This window comes from Saimiri boliviensis, chromosome 10, assembly GCF_048565385.1.
Source record: "Saimiri boliviensis isolate mSaiBol1 chromosome 10, mSaiBol1.pri, whole genome shotgun sequence".
Lineage (NCBI taxonomy): Eukaryota > Metazoa > Chordata > Mammalia > Primates > Cebidae > Saimiri > Saimiri boliviensis.
In genome coordinates this window covers 1,323,038-1,336,444 of record NC_133458.1, presented here as the reverse complement: position 1 = coordinate 1,336,444, position 13,407 = coordinate 1,323,038, and the positions used below count along the sequence as shown (strand labels likewise).

The 13,407-nt window shown below is 52.1% G+C and overlaps 1 protein-coding gene across 4 annotated transcripts in view; it reads right to left on the bottom strand.

The window, feature by feature from the left end:
• Positions 1 to 13,407, bottom strand: part of PTPRN2 (protein tyrosine phosphatase receptor type N2) — a 972,293-nt gene that overhangs the window by 503,775 nt on the left and 455,111 nt on the right. For all 4 annotated transcript variants that reach the window (XM_039472901.2, XM_074378841.1, XM_039472902.2 and 1 more), the window contains one exon: positions 4,264 to 4,343. In XM_039472901.2, coding sequence (XP_039328835.1) covers positions 4,264 to 4,343 — 80 coding nt within the window. The remainder of the gene's footprint in view (positions 1 to 4,263; positions 4,344 to 13,407) is intronic.

Sequence of the window (13,407 nt, the reverse complement as noted above, 5' to 3'; positions counted from 1 at the left end):
CCAGACGTGGCATCCGGTGCCCCAGAGAGCTCCGGTCTGAACATCCCCGGCTCCAGGCGGAGACCACTGACTTCCAGAGTGACACTGCCTTCAGGAGGTGCGACGCTTTGCCGGGGACAGACTCCGCACAGGGTGGATCCGACCGTGGAGTGCTGATGCCTGCCTGGGGTCCACAGTGCAGGCTGGCTGGATGGGAAGTATGTGTCACAGAGGACTTCGCTTCACTTCGCCATTACACTTTTCAAACTAAAAATGTTTTGTCTGCTTTACCCGGAAGCCAGAAGCCTGGGCAGCCCTTGCTCCAGCAGAGAGGCCTCTGACTAACCCCGGACACTGCCGGCTGCGGGGTCCAGCCATTGGCACAGAGTCCATTTATGAGCCGGGATTCAAGGGAGGTTCCCGAGAGAGGAGGGCAGCGTCTGCCTCCATGTGGACACCCTACGTATGAGACGGGGAACACGGAGAGCAGCACAACAGGGGAGACCCTGCTCCGATGCTCAGCAGCTTCATGGGGACGCTCAGCAGGCGGAAGCAGGAGAACGTCACGGAAAGTCACAGAGGCACCGCTGCTGAAATGATGCAGGGCACCTCTCCCCAGGCTGAAACAACGGCAGGTGGATGCTGTCTCTGAGGCTGTTGGGTGGAGGACGCTGAGGTCAAACAGGGAAAACACCAGGACGGGAGCCCCCATGAGCCTCATCCCACCACATGGGGTCAACCCACATGGGGTCAACACGGGAGCCCCCCGTGAGCCACGCCCCCACCATGCAGGGCTGAGGGTGGGACACACACCCTCTGTGGCTCCCGAGAGGGAACATTTGAAGACACAGCCTGAACTCGGCCGAGCATGCGCGGGGATTCCTGGCCACAACGCGGTAAACCATGGGCAGCCCCACAGGTCACCAGTGGGATCTCTGCAGAGTGGGAGCCAGGAAAAGCAAATGCTGTTTCTGAAAATGACTCCTTCCCTTTTCTTTGAAAGGAGCAATGCGAAGATTAATCAGAAATATAGTATTTAAGAAGAAACTACCAAAGAAAGAGTAGAAAGGGCTTTTCTGTTCTGCCAGTTAGACTGGACGGCCGAGCCGTGGAGATTCGCAGTGACTCCCAGTCCCTGCCGTGGACTCTGTGGTACGGTAAGTGCCTCCTTGAGCAAAAGCCACTTATTTTAATATTCACTAACACCCTGTGCTCCTGCCCGGGTCCACAAATTAGCAGAATTCCCAGAAAAGCATCGCCCAGGATGAAGCAGAGACTGAGTAACGAAAAGTGGCTGCTCTTCTCATTCGGCATCAAATCCGCATGACGTTTGATGGGGACTAATGTGGGATTAACTACACACTGATTCATTAGGGTTTGTATCATTCTGTATAAAATCAGAAAAATGAGTGCCTTCTGAGTTCTGCTGCCAGGGTGGTGTCTCCTGCATTGATAACAGCAGGAGCTGTCAGCAGCCTCGGGTCCGCAGGCCCGCGGGGGAACCAGGCTCAGGCAGCCACTGGGCTCCAGGCAGCTGGCAGGTGCACGCAGCGCCCAGCACCCCCAGCGGCTTCAGCAGCGGCTCTGCAGTTCTGCACGCTGGTGACAAGCACAGGCAACATGACTTGTTCTTCCAAGTGTGTCCGCCAGCACCGGAGGGCGTTTGTGACAACACTATTAGGGTTCCACGTCATCTTTTATAACTCGAGATCACAAGAAACTCCTTTCGAGGTTGGGACTCTTCCCTGCGCTCACGTCAGCCTGTGTACGTCTCACCTGAAACGCCTCTCGGTGAGAAGCCCCTCTTCACCATGACAAGTGCTCTCCCGAGGCCACCACACGGGGCATGTCCGCCACCTGACTCACGGTCACGTATTCTTTTTTATAATTTTTTTTTGTGTGTGTGAGATAGGGTCTCCCTCTGTGGCCCAGGCTGCAGTTCAGTGGTACAATCTTGGCTTACTGCAACCTCCGCCTCTTGGGTTCAAGCAATTCTCCCACCTCAGCCTCCCGAGTAGCTAAGATTACAGGTTCATGCCACCACGCCCAGCTACATTTTTTTTGTATTTTTAGTAGAGCTGGGGTTTCACCATATTGTTCAGGCTGCTCTCAAACTCCCGACCTCAAGTGATCGGCCCACCCTCGCCTCCCAACAGGCTGGGATTACAGGCGTGAGCCACTGGGCCCAGCCAATCTTTTCCTTATACATCATAGAATTATGGTACATCCATAACACCATAGAATTATTCAAAATATTTAAAAAACTAATTCTTTAAAAATTATACATGAGTGTAAACAATTCTGCACATATACAACAAGCAGGAAACATGCTGACTCGCTCAGCCACGGGAGCTCCCGTGGATGCACTGTGCCAGGGCGCAGATGCGGGTGTTTAGAAAGTTGTTGACACAAGACTCAAACCCACATTTCACATGTCACTCCCCCTCGGTGCAGCACTTTGCTAAATAACATGAACACTCGAAATGACCGAGAAACTAGCTTTCAAATAACCAACCTCATTTTCCCTAGAAAGCCATGAAATAAATCAGAGGCCCCTGACTGTGAGTATGTCCTGATGATTTTTAAAAAGATAACAAGATGGCCATTCCTAGCATCAGTGAGTCCAGCAAACCTAATCCCGGTGGCACCGCTCCCCTGTACTGGAGAAACAGCCAGGCCTGCAGTGACTGTCGGTGCATTTCTGCATAAAACCTGATCGCTGATTTGATCTTAAACATGCTCAATAATCATGTCTGACGGGGAGCTGGTGCAAGAGACACAGGCTGTGGGGAGGAGGCACTAAGCTGTGGCTGGGACTCCACTCCTTCCTTCGTGCAGGGTTTGGCGTGGAAGCTGCTAATGTCTTATGCTGCACCGCGCAGCTGGAGGGAGGACAGTGGGCTGCTTTGCCAAGTTGTACCCCAGCTTCACGGGCCTCACAACCAAGCATGGCAGTGAAATGAAGACAGCGGATTCAAATCACAAAGCTTCAATCAGACTGCAGAAGTTTAGCACAACTTTGCAAATAATTGTATTTCGACCACAAATCCTCAGCCCCCTAAATCACCAGCTTGAGGAAAGGAGTCACTGAAGGCACAAGGACATCCCATAAGTGAAACCAACAGCAACCAAACCAGACAGGACCAGAGTTTCATGCCATCCACAGAACAAGGTGGCTACCCCATGCCTTGATTACTGGTACTAGAAAAAGAAACTTCAAGTTTACAGGTGTCAGGACAGTGATGCTTCAATCAATGAGAACTAAATATTGAAATCCCAAAATGAACCAGAGTATCTTGCTGCATTTTACACTGGGAAAAAAAGACACACATTTAAGCAGAAAGTAGTTCAGGCTCAGCAGCAGAAAGTAGTTCAGGCTCAGCAACAGAAAGGATTCGCTAAAACCAAGAGTCACGCGCTGCAGCGGCGGGGTTGGCCGCTCCGCCCACCTTATCAGCGATGACAGAACACCAGCGCCCTGCCTATGGCGCAGCCCTCACGCACTGAGAACCATTGGGCTGACGTTCTGTAATGCTTCCTGGACTTTTTGTACTAGGCAGGAAGATTAAACAATTTGCTCTACACGAGTTTTCAACAAGCTAAAAAAAAGAAACGTCAGGTTGAGGAAAATGCAAATGTCACATCCACCCATTCTGCTCCTCGAGGCTCCGGTGAGTGAAGCTTCATCTTTTTCACTCAATGACCATTTTAATCACATAACAAAGATCACTCAAGCTCTATCGGTAAGTACATCTCAGAAATGTGTGGTTCACAAAGCCCAGAACCCTGAGCTCTAAACGGTGAGACCGTCTGGAAGTCGGCCGGTTTTTATGCAAACCTCCCAGATCCCACATGGCATCTCTGCCCACCAGATGGGACGGAGTGGGGCCGGTTTGTGTTCCTGGTCTGGTACAAAATGAAAAACCTCAAAGCAAAATTGCAGGTGCTCTGCACACAGTGGGGTTACTACAGACAGTAAATCTTGCTTTTCCAAAAGCGGGACTTGTTCTCGGTCACACGCAGCCCCATGTCTCCTGCCTCCTGTCTGAGCCAGTCCCATGCACCAGGGCGGTCCAGTCCCTCTCCAAACAGTGACGTCCCAGACGGTGCCCGCAGAGCACCAACTGTCCCTTCCCTGCAGGACACACCAGCTTTCCACGGAAACGGTGAGCTTCGTTTTGGGTTGTTCCATGTGCACTGCCAGGCCCTCTCTGCCCTGGCTGTGCGTGCGTGCATGTGTGTGCATGTGTGTGTGTGTACGTGTGTGCATGGAAGGAGCCTCACCTGTGGCCTTCTGCACATCCGCAGTGGTCACGTTTTGGACATTGGCGCTCACTTTGAAGGTCACTGCTGGTCCAAGAACCCTGGAAGAGATGATTTGAAATAAGTTCACAACAAAGTCCACGTGCCACACTGCTTTTCTGAAAACAACATGGAAAACACGGGTATGTTTTTAAAAACAAACATCCGAGGCCACTGCTGCTCCGTGAACTCCACAGGACGTCTGTTTTCATTCACACTGTGATCCTTTGTTTCCATTTTCCAGTAATTCCATTTCCAAAGCACACTTCACAGTGTAATATGTATCCTAAAAAAACCAAATCAACCTCCAGACCCAACAATAGCAGGCAGATATTCTTGCCAGGAAAAAAGGAAGTCGCTATAGAAATAGATTTTAGTCTTTGTCCCCAAGGGAGATGTGCGAATCAAGAGCAGAGAGGAGAGATACTCACATTTAAAAAATTCTTTTGACAGGAACCATTTTAAAGACTACCAAAGTCATTAGGAAGTCCTCTGTATAAAAACAACTGGCAGGGAATTGCTAGGCAGGAATTATCAAAATTGTTTGAAGCTTTTTAAATGCTATGTCAACCACAATTTTGAAAAAATAATTCCTTTTTTAACCATTTAATTCATCTGAAAACCCCACATGCAGCAGGAAGTGGATATCGTGCCTAGCTGTCTCAAAATGAATTAGGAATGCAAGGTCCGTTCCCAAAGGCAGGCAGACCCCATGTCCACAGATGACAGCCATGGATAGCTCTTCCCGGAACAACCCCTTCCGTGTCTTCTAAGGGATAAATCCCAGGAACAGACAAGAAATGAAAAGGACCCAATTTAGGTGGCAGACGGCAGCTAAGGCTGTTGGCTCCTGGGCCCTGGGAGGTGCCTGTGCTCCCATCTAAGCTGTGAAACTCTGCCCAAGTGGATACCATGTAGCCCAGGGCCCCTTGCTGTCCCCACTGCAGCCACACAACCCTGCTGACGGGTACGAGCCCAGCTGGCGGGAGATGCCACAGGTTGGTCGCCTCCTCTCTCCCCCAACCCCTGCCTCCCCTCCTCCCAGGCACCCACCTACCTGCCCCCCACCCCGTGCCCGCCTCCCCTGCTCCTCCACCACAGGCTCATCCCAAGGCAGCACAGGACACGGGGCCGTGGATTTTGCACCCAAAATCCTTTCACTCTCACACATATTTGCAATTCAAGTATCTCTGCTCATGATACTTTGGTCCCAAGCTCTGGTCTTCCTCCTCGGGCTTTTGCTCACTCTCCCGGCTGGCTCCTCTGCGTGCAAACCCCTGGTGAAGGGAGACTGCTGAGCCATTCAAGGCAGCACCATTATCACCCTAACACCGCGGCTGAATATTCCACGCAGAAGTCTCAGTATCACCTTGAACTCAACAAGGTCTCCCCCAAAACAGCAGCTGCTCTGAGGGGCAGACATGTTATAACCTTACAGATATCCCCTTTGGCTTCCTTTTGCCAGAAATGTCCAGCTAGTCACCAAATTCTGCAGAAAGCCCTGGAAAATGCACCACGTCCATGGCTGTCTCTTGGTTCCCACTGTGATCCTTCCTGCCTAAGCCTGTGCTGCCTCACAGTGGAGCTGAGTGACTTCCTGTGTCCAGCTCTCCTGCACACAGAATGTCCCTGGGAGCTACCTCCAGGGGCCGACCACGGAGCAGGGACTGGTGCCTCCTTCTCCAGCCCAGATTAGTCCCAGCCCCCAGCCCCCGGCCTGTCTGCAGTGCCTCGGCTGGGCCCTTAGACAGGAGGAGGCCACTCCCTTCCTGGACCGCAGTTGTCCTGCCCAGGACATCCCCTCACTCGTGAGTGCTGAGTCCTGCCCCCTGTCAAAGCCCTTCTCCCGAGTGAGCACCATGATAGTGGCAGATTCTCCCTGTCTGCAGAATCTTCCAGAAGGGCCCCAAAGTGCCTGATATTTCGGCTCAAATGGTGCACGGGACACTTTATAGATGTTTCCTCCTTCCTGAGTGGAGCGTGGGCTCTTTGAGGCACACGGGATGACTCCTGCCAGGACCTCACCCACGCAGGAGATGGTCAATTCATATTGTAACTGGTTCGACGCTTGGGTTGAATGGCTTTCTAAAATTAAGAGAAAGTCCTCATCAACACAAGCAGCATCCCTCTGCCCCTGAAACAACACTGGGAACAGAGTGCTCAGTCACACGGCTTCGAGCTTCTGTGAAACGGAATCTAAACCACATCCGAAGAGTTCCCTGACACATGGGACTCAACGTTCCTAAACCCAACGTTCCCTCAGGTGCAGAAAGTTTTCTCTAAAGTCTAGGAGCTAGTACTTGGTTTCTCAGAGTCCAAAGACCCAGCCCCTGTGCTAGGAAGATGCATGTGATCCACGCGTGGCCCCGTATTGCACGGTGAGGGCCGCGGGAGAGGCCCACGCAGTGTGTCCTTCCTCGCACGCAAGCTGAGCGCCACTGTCACGTGAGGCCGTGGTCATCAACAGGGAGTGAGTGCTCCTGCCACCCTGGGGGCACACCTCACACGTGGTGAGCACCCAGTGACCCTTGCCACCAGCACCAGCCAGACCCAGATGCCCGTGGCCGAGAAGCGTGGAGCCCTGGCCCCAGCCCTTGTGCCCTCAGGAGCCCGCGGGAGGACGACGCCATGAGGCCCATTCTAGAGGACACTCAGAGCGTCGGTAACGTGACCCAGACTGCATAACCTTCCCTAGCCTGAACACACACAAGCTCTTCCCCAAGCCCACAGTGGCTGCTCTGATGTGGGGAGAAGTCTCCATCCCGAGGCCCCCCTGCGGGCCTCATTCTGTGAGCCGCTGTTCTGTGGCCCTGCTAGGCCTTTCAGTGGGCCTCAGTCCACTCAGCTGTCAAGTGTGGCAAGGCCCTGGGGCCTCTTGGACTGGCTCTGGTCCGGGAGACTGGCTTAGGAGACTGTTTTCAATAAACTCTGGTACCCAGGCCCAGAGGGTCTCCGAGTAAACAGGGCGACTGGTGGCTCCAGAGGTGAGCTCCTGGATCTGCCCCTGGCACCATCAGCAGCAGAGACTCCTCCCCGCAGGAAGACCTTGCCCTGTGCTTGCTACCAAGCCCCACACTTCTGCTGTGCAGGAGGCAGGCAGCTGAGTGCTGTGTGTCCAGGCGAGAGGCTTCCGGGGAGGGAGGCCAGCAGTCCCACCACGAGAGGCTCCCGAGGGGGCAGGCCAGCAGTCCCACCACGAGAGGCTCCCGAGGGGGCAGGCCAGCAGTCCCACCATGAAAGGCTTCCAGGGAGGGAGGCCAGCAGTCCCACCACGAGAGCCTTCCAGGGAGGGAGGCCAGCAGTCCCACCACCTTCCTTCTAGCACCAGGGAGCCCTGGTCTGCCATCTTGTTTAGCTTTCTGGCTCTTTAGACGTTTGGGGAAAGCTGAATAAATCCCCTGTGTATATTGCTGGCATAAAAAGGGAAACTTCTGTATTTAATCAGGAAATAAAAAGTAAAACAGAGATGTCTAGAGCCTTACAGTCTCTTAGGAGCAAGTGGAGCACCTAACATCACAGCTCTCGAGGAGAAAACAAGCTTTTCGTGAGCAAGGTGCTTCCTGACAGCTGGCATTTGTCACGCAGGGCATGCCAGGCATCTGTGTTACACACATACCAGCTCTACTATGGTTAAAACAGCAGCAAAGAATGAGGACTAAGACTGGCTAGAAATTACCGACGCAGACATAGAGCTGGACATTACGTTACATGGAGGTATCGAGGTTTAACGAAGAAACAGATGCTAATTTTGACTTTTGGTTTTTCATTCAGAGGCAACAAATAATTGCTGAGGCCACATACAGTCAGTTCTCATTCTTCCAGGGGGCCACGTTCTCGAAAGTCATTGGGAGCAGACACTGACCGAGCCAGTGTTCCCACGAGAAGCAGAGGGCGAGGCTCCTGTGAGCCTATGGACACCATGTTTCTGTCAATTGATCGACATGTAACCTTGTCTTATGTGTGTTTCTATTCAAAGACTCATTTAACGTACGTGGCTGAGTTATTAATGCTGAACTCACAGCTGCCCACACAATGCCCATCCACACGTGAGTTTTCTCCATGAAGCATGTTGTCACCATGTGTCCCCGGCCCAGTGTCTGCTCCATGAAGCATGTTGTCACCATGTGTCCCAGCCGGTGTCTTCTTCATGAGGTGTGTTGTCACCATGTGTCCCAGCCGGTGCCTTCTCCAGGAGGCACGTTGTCACCACGTGTCCCTGGCCCAGTGTCTTCTCCATGAAGCATGTTGTCACCATGTGTCCCAACCTGTGTCTTCTCCATGAAGCGTGTTGTCACATGTCCCGGCCGGTGTCTTCTCCAGGAGGCACGTTGTCACGTGTCCCAGCCGGTGTCTTCTACAGAAGGCACGTTGTCACCACGTGTCCTGACCCGGCGTCTTCTCCATGAAGCATGTCATCACCATATGTCCTGGCCTGGTGTCTTCTCCATGAGGCACGTTGTCACCACGTGTCCTGACCCGGCGTCTTCTCCATGAAGCATGTCATCACCACACGTCCCGGCCCGGTGTCTTCTCCATGAGGCACGTTGTCACCACGTGTCCCTGGCCCAGTGTCTTCTCCATGAAGCATGTCATCACCATATGTCCTGGCCTGGTGTCTTCTCCATGAGGCACATTGTCACCACGTGTCCTGACCCGGTGTCTTCTCCATGAAGCATGTCATCACCACACGTCCCGGCCCGGTGTCTTCTCCATGAGGCACGTTGTCACCATGTATCCTGTGTGTGCCAGCCTCACATGCACTTAGAGCATTTCCTTCCCTTGCCTGCTTTGGCCTTGAAGCACATGGTGAAACGTGTCGTGGCTCCCTTTCCCACCAGGCACTCCTGTACACAGTGCTCAGCCATCTAATTAGGGACCTGCTTAGAAATTCCAGGGGCCAATTTTCAAACGGAACAGATAGAGCGACCCAGCTGCAGAATCTTCCCGCTGAGGGGGAGTTAGGAACATTTAGCCCAGTGCTCCCGGGCTGAAGTTATGATGACACCAACCAGGCCTCCACCCATGAAGAGACAGACGCCCATCAGAACACACAGCCCGGCGCCCTCCCGCAGTGCTCCACATAGCCCCATGCCTTGAACCCCTCACTCAGCCAGAAACGGGGAATGGTCTGTTAAAGGCACGAGCCCGGCCGCGCCCCAGCCGCCAGCATTTGCCTGGTAAAAATGCTTTCCTTCCTCACACCTCCGTCTCCTGTTTTTGGCCTCTGAGTGCTGAGCAGGCAGACGAGCGGGTCACGACACTAGGAACACCATCAGCCCTCAGCACTGTGCTGGGCCATTTAAACAGCAAAACCACCAATGAAAAGCACAGAACGTGGAAAATGGGGCGCTCAACAGGCCTTCAAGCGGAGCCTTGTTTCACAGTCTGAGCTGAAACGAGAAGGCAGAGCTCTCCTCCCCACCCGGGCACAGGGGCGTCAGGCAGCTTGAACTTCACGGCTCGCCGCGTGGCCAGGAATGACCTCGGCATGAGCATTGATTTGGAGGTTACAGATTAATTTGCAAACACAGAATCTGCGAATGAGGATCACCCTCCGCCCAGCATCTGTGTTGAAGCGTTTTCACACACAACCTTGCTGCCTTCGTCAAATTTGACAATTTGCTACTGCAGAGAGGACGGGAGCCCCGGAGCTGACCCGGCTGTGATCCAGCTGCTTGCTGAACTGCCACTTCCTTGCCGGGCGATTCTGCCCGTTCCATTATTCACCCTGCAAAATTGGGGGAACGGGACAAGCCCTGCAGGGCCGCTGGGCGACTGGGTGGGCCACCTGGCACGTGACAGGACTCCCTCTGAACCGAAGCTGCTGGTCCCTGCTCTGCTCACTCAGGAGGGCTCTGCGCCTCCCGAGTTCCTTATGTGGGTTCATGCAGCCGCCAACACTCGCTGCTTTCTGGGGGAGCCTGGTCGTTTTCCTTCAGGAATGACGTGGTTGAGATAAGGGAGGAGGTCGTCTCTGCTCTTTCAGGACCCTGGATGGTGCAGGGCAGATCTTGTGAGGAGTCTGTCAACAGCCACGTAAGGGCAGACCCTGAGAGCGCCATCCTGAAGGCCACGCCAGGCACACCTACGGTGGGGAGCGTCTGCTGTGAGTTTCTGAGTCCCTGAGCCATCCACCTTTTCACAGTCAAATTCACTTACTGTGAAAGGCGACTGCTATGCATAGTGGAAGAAATGCCAGAGGAATGCCAGTCACTCTGCGGGAAAGCCTTCTTCCCCAACGAAAGAGGTCTTCACCACATGTCTGCAGCCTAGAGCCCTGAGGGGTGTGGTACTTGAAAAATGTGTTCACATGGGTCCTGTGGAGAATAAACTAGGAGAAACCAGAGCTTTTTATTACCACGAGGAGTCATCTTCCGATTGGGCTGGAAATAATATGAAAAACTATATCCCTGAGATTCTACAGAATTCACCGATTTAAAGCTACCTTTAACCAAAATAAGCAAACCATAGATGTGCACATAGATAAGAGATCATTTCCTGTCATTTTAGCTATAGTTACCTCTATTTTAAATTCCACTCCATTTATTCCTGAGTTCTTTATTGCTCAGTGGTTCCATTTGATATTTTACTACATATTGATAATTACTCATTTATTTTTATGGTCATAAAATATGCCAACAAAGAGGAGAAGTGACATCCAGCATTTTAATGCTGATTTTATTGCTTGTGTTCTGGAATACTCCTCTCACTCAAGATTTATGAGACAAACACACCATCCCACCATCAACCAGAGTGTTGAGTGTAAGAGTTCCGCCTTAAAGGTCTTTTCTTAATGGAGGACTAGCTGGAAATCATTTTCCCCTACTTTTATCAGTGAAATAATTTAAAAATGCATATAATTATCTGCCTTTAGAACATCAATATAGTGATATACTGATACATGTCTTCTTAGCAATCATGGATCTCAAGATCATTTTTTTAATATTAATTTTCATGGCATGACACTTTAACCACAGGAAAAAAGGCAGAGCTCCATCTGTCCTCAGATCAACCGTTCAGTTGAGAATGAAGATGAACAAATCTCTGACACAAGCTTCCATGTTTTAGAAATGTTTTTTGTTTGTTTGAGACAGAGTCTCTGTCACCAGGCTGGAGTGCAGTGGTGTAATCTCGGCTCACTGCAACCTCCACCTCCCTGGTTCAAGTGATTCTCCTGCCTCAGCCTCCCTAGTAGCTGGGACTACAGGAGCGTACCGCCACACCGAGCTAATTTTTTCATTTTTAGAGAGATGAGAGTTCACCATCTTGGCCAGGCTGGTCTCGATCTCGACCTTGTGATCCACTTGCCTCGGCCTCCCAAAGTGCTGGGATTACAGGTGCGTGCTACCACCCCCAGCATAGAAATGGTTTTAAATAAGAATCGAGGCTTCTGTTTGGTTGGGTTAGTCTGGGATTTGCATTGCTAGATGATAAGGACTTACACCTGACACAGGGTGATTTGTATCAAGTCAACCTTTCAGGTCCACCATAAATGTAACACATTTGACTCGAGTTTTCCTAATAGACACTGCCTGAGCAGCAGTTAACTTTGTAGTCAGTTTAAATAGAGACAAGCCTCAGGTACTATATTCCCTTGACTTCTTGCAGATAAAAGGAAGATAGCCAAGGCGTGTATGTCGACAAATACAGTTTTAAAGTTAATCATTTAATGTGGATGCAATCAACATAAAAGTAAACGCTGCTCTTTCTAACTGGTCAATTTTCCTGAAACTTGTTTAGATATGAAAAGAAAAACTTCTGTAGACAGTTTGTTTATTTTACTAGTATGCTCTCAGCTGGCTTGGCAGACTGACCTGTGCTTTGTCTGTTTGACATCTGGATTTGGGGCGAAATCCATAACATGAAGGGGTGGGTGAGTAGAGAGACGGTGGGTGGGTGGGTGGATGAGGGGGTTGATAGGTGATGGGTGGGTGGGAGGATGGATGGATGAGTGCTGTATGGGTGGGTGGATGGGTGGGTGGGAGAATGAATGGATGGATACTGTATGGGTGGGTGGGTGGATGGATGGATGGATGGATGGATGCTGTATGGATGGGTGGATGGGTGGATGGATGGATGGATGGATGCTGTATGGGTGGGTGGATGAGTGGGTGGGTGAGTGGGTAGGAGGATGGATGAATGAATGCTGTATGGATGGGTGGATGGGTAGGTGGGTGGATGGATGGATGGATGCTGTATGGGTGGGTGGGTGGGAGGATGGATGGATGTTGTATGGATGGGTGGATGGGTGGGTGGGAGGATGGATGGATGGATGCTGTATGGGTGGGTGGATGGGTGGGAGAATGGATGGATGGATGCTGTATGGGTGGGTGGGTGGGAGGATGAATGGATGGATGGATGCTGTATCGGTGGGTGGATGGGTGGGAGGATGGGTGGATGGATGCTGCATGGGTGGGTGGATGGGTGGGAGGATGGATGGATGGATGCTGGATGGGTGGGTGGATGGGTGGGTCGGTGGGAGGATGGATGGATGCTGTTAGGGTGGGTGGATGGATGGATGGATGGATGCTGTATGGATGGGTGAGTGGATGGGTGGGAGGATGGATAGATGCTGTATGGGTGGGTCAGTGGGTGGGTGGGAGGATGGACGGATGGATGCTGTATGAGTAGGTGGATGGGTGGGTGGGTGGCAGGATGGATGGATGGATGCTGGATGGGTGGGTGGATGGGTGGGAGGATGGATGGATGGATGGATGGATGGATGGATGGATGCTGTATGGGTGGGTTGGTGGGAGGATGGATGGATGCTGTTAGGGTGGGTGGATGGATGGATGGATGGATGCTATGTGGGTAGGTGGATAGGTGAGTGGGAGGATGGATGGATGGATGCTGTATGGGTTGGTGGATGGGTGGGTGGATGCTGTATGGGTGGGTGGATGGGTGGGTAGGTGGATGGATGAATGCTGTATGGGTGGGTGGATGGGTGGGCGGGTGGGAGGATGGTTGGATGGATGCTGTATGGATGGATGGGTGGGTGCGTAGGAGGATGGATGGATGGATGCTGTGTGGATGGGTGGATGGGTGGGTGGGTAGGAAGATGGATAAGTAAATATATGTATGGGTGCAGGGATGGCTGGATGGGGGTAGGTAAATGGATGGATGGAT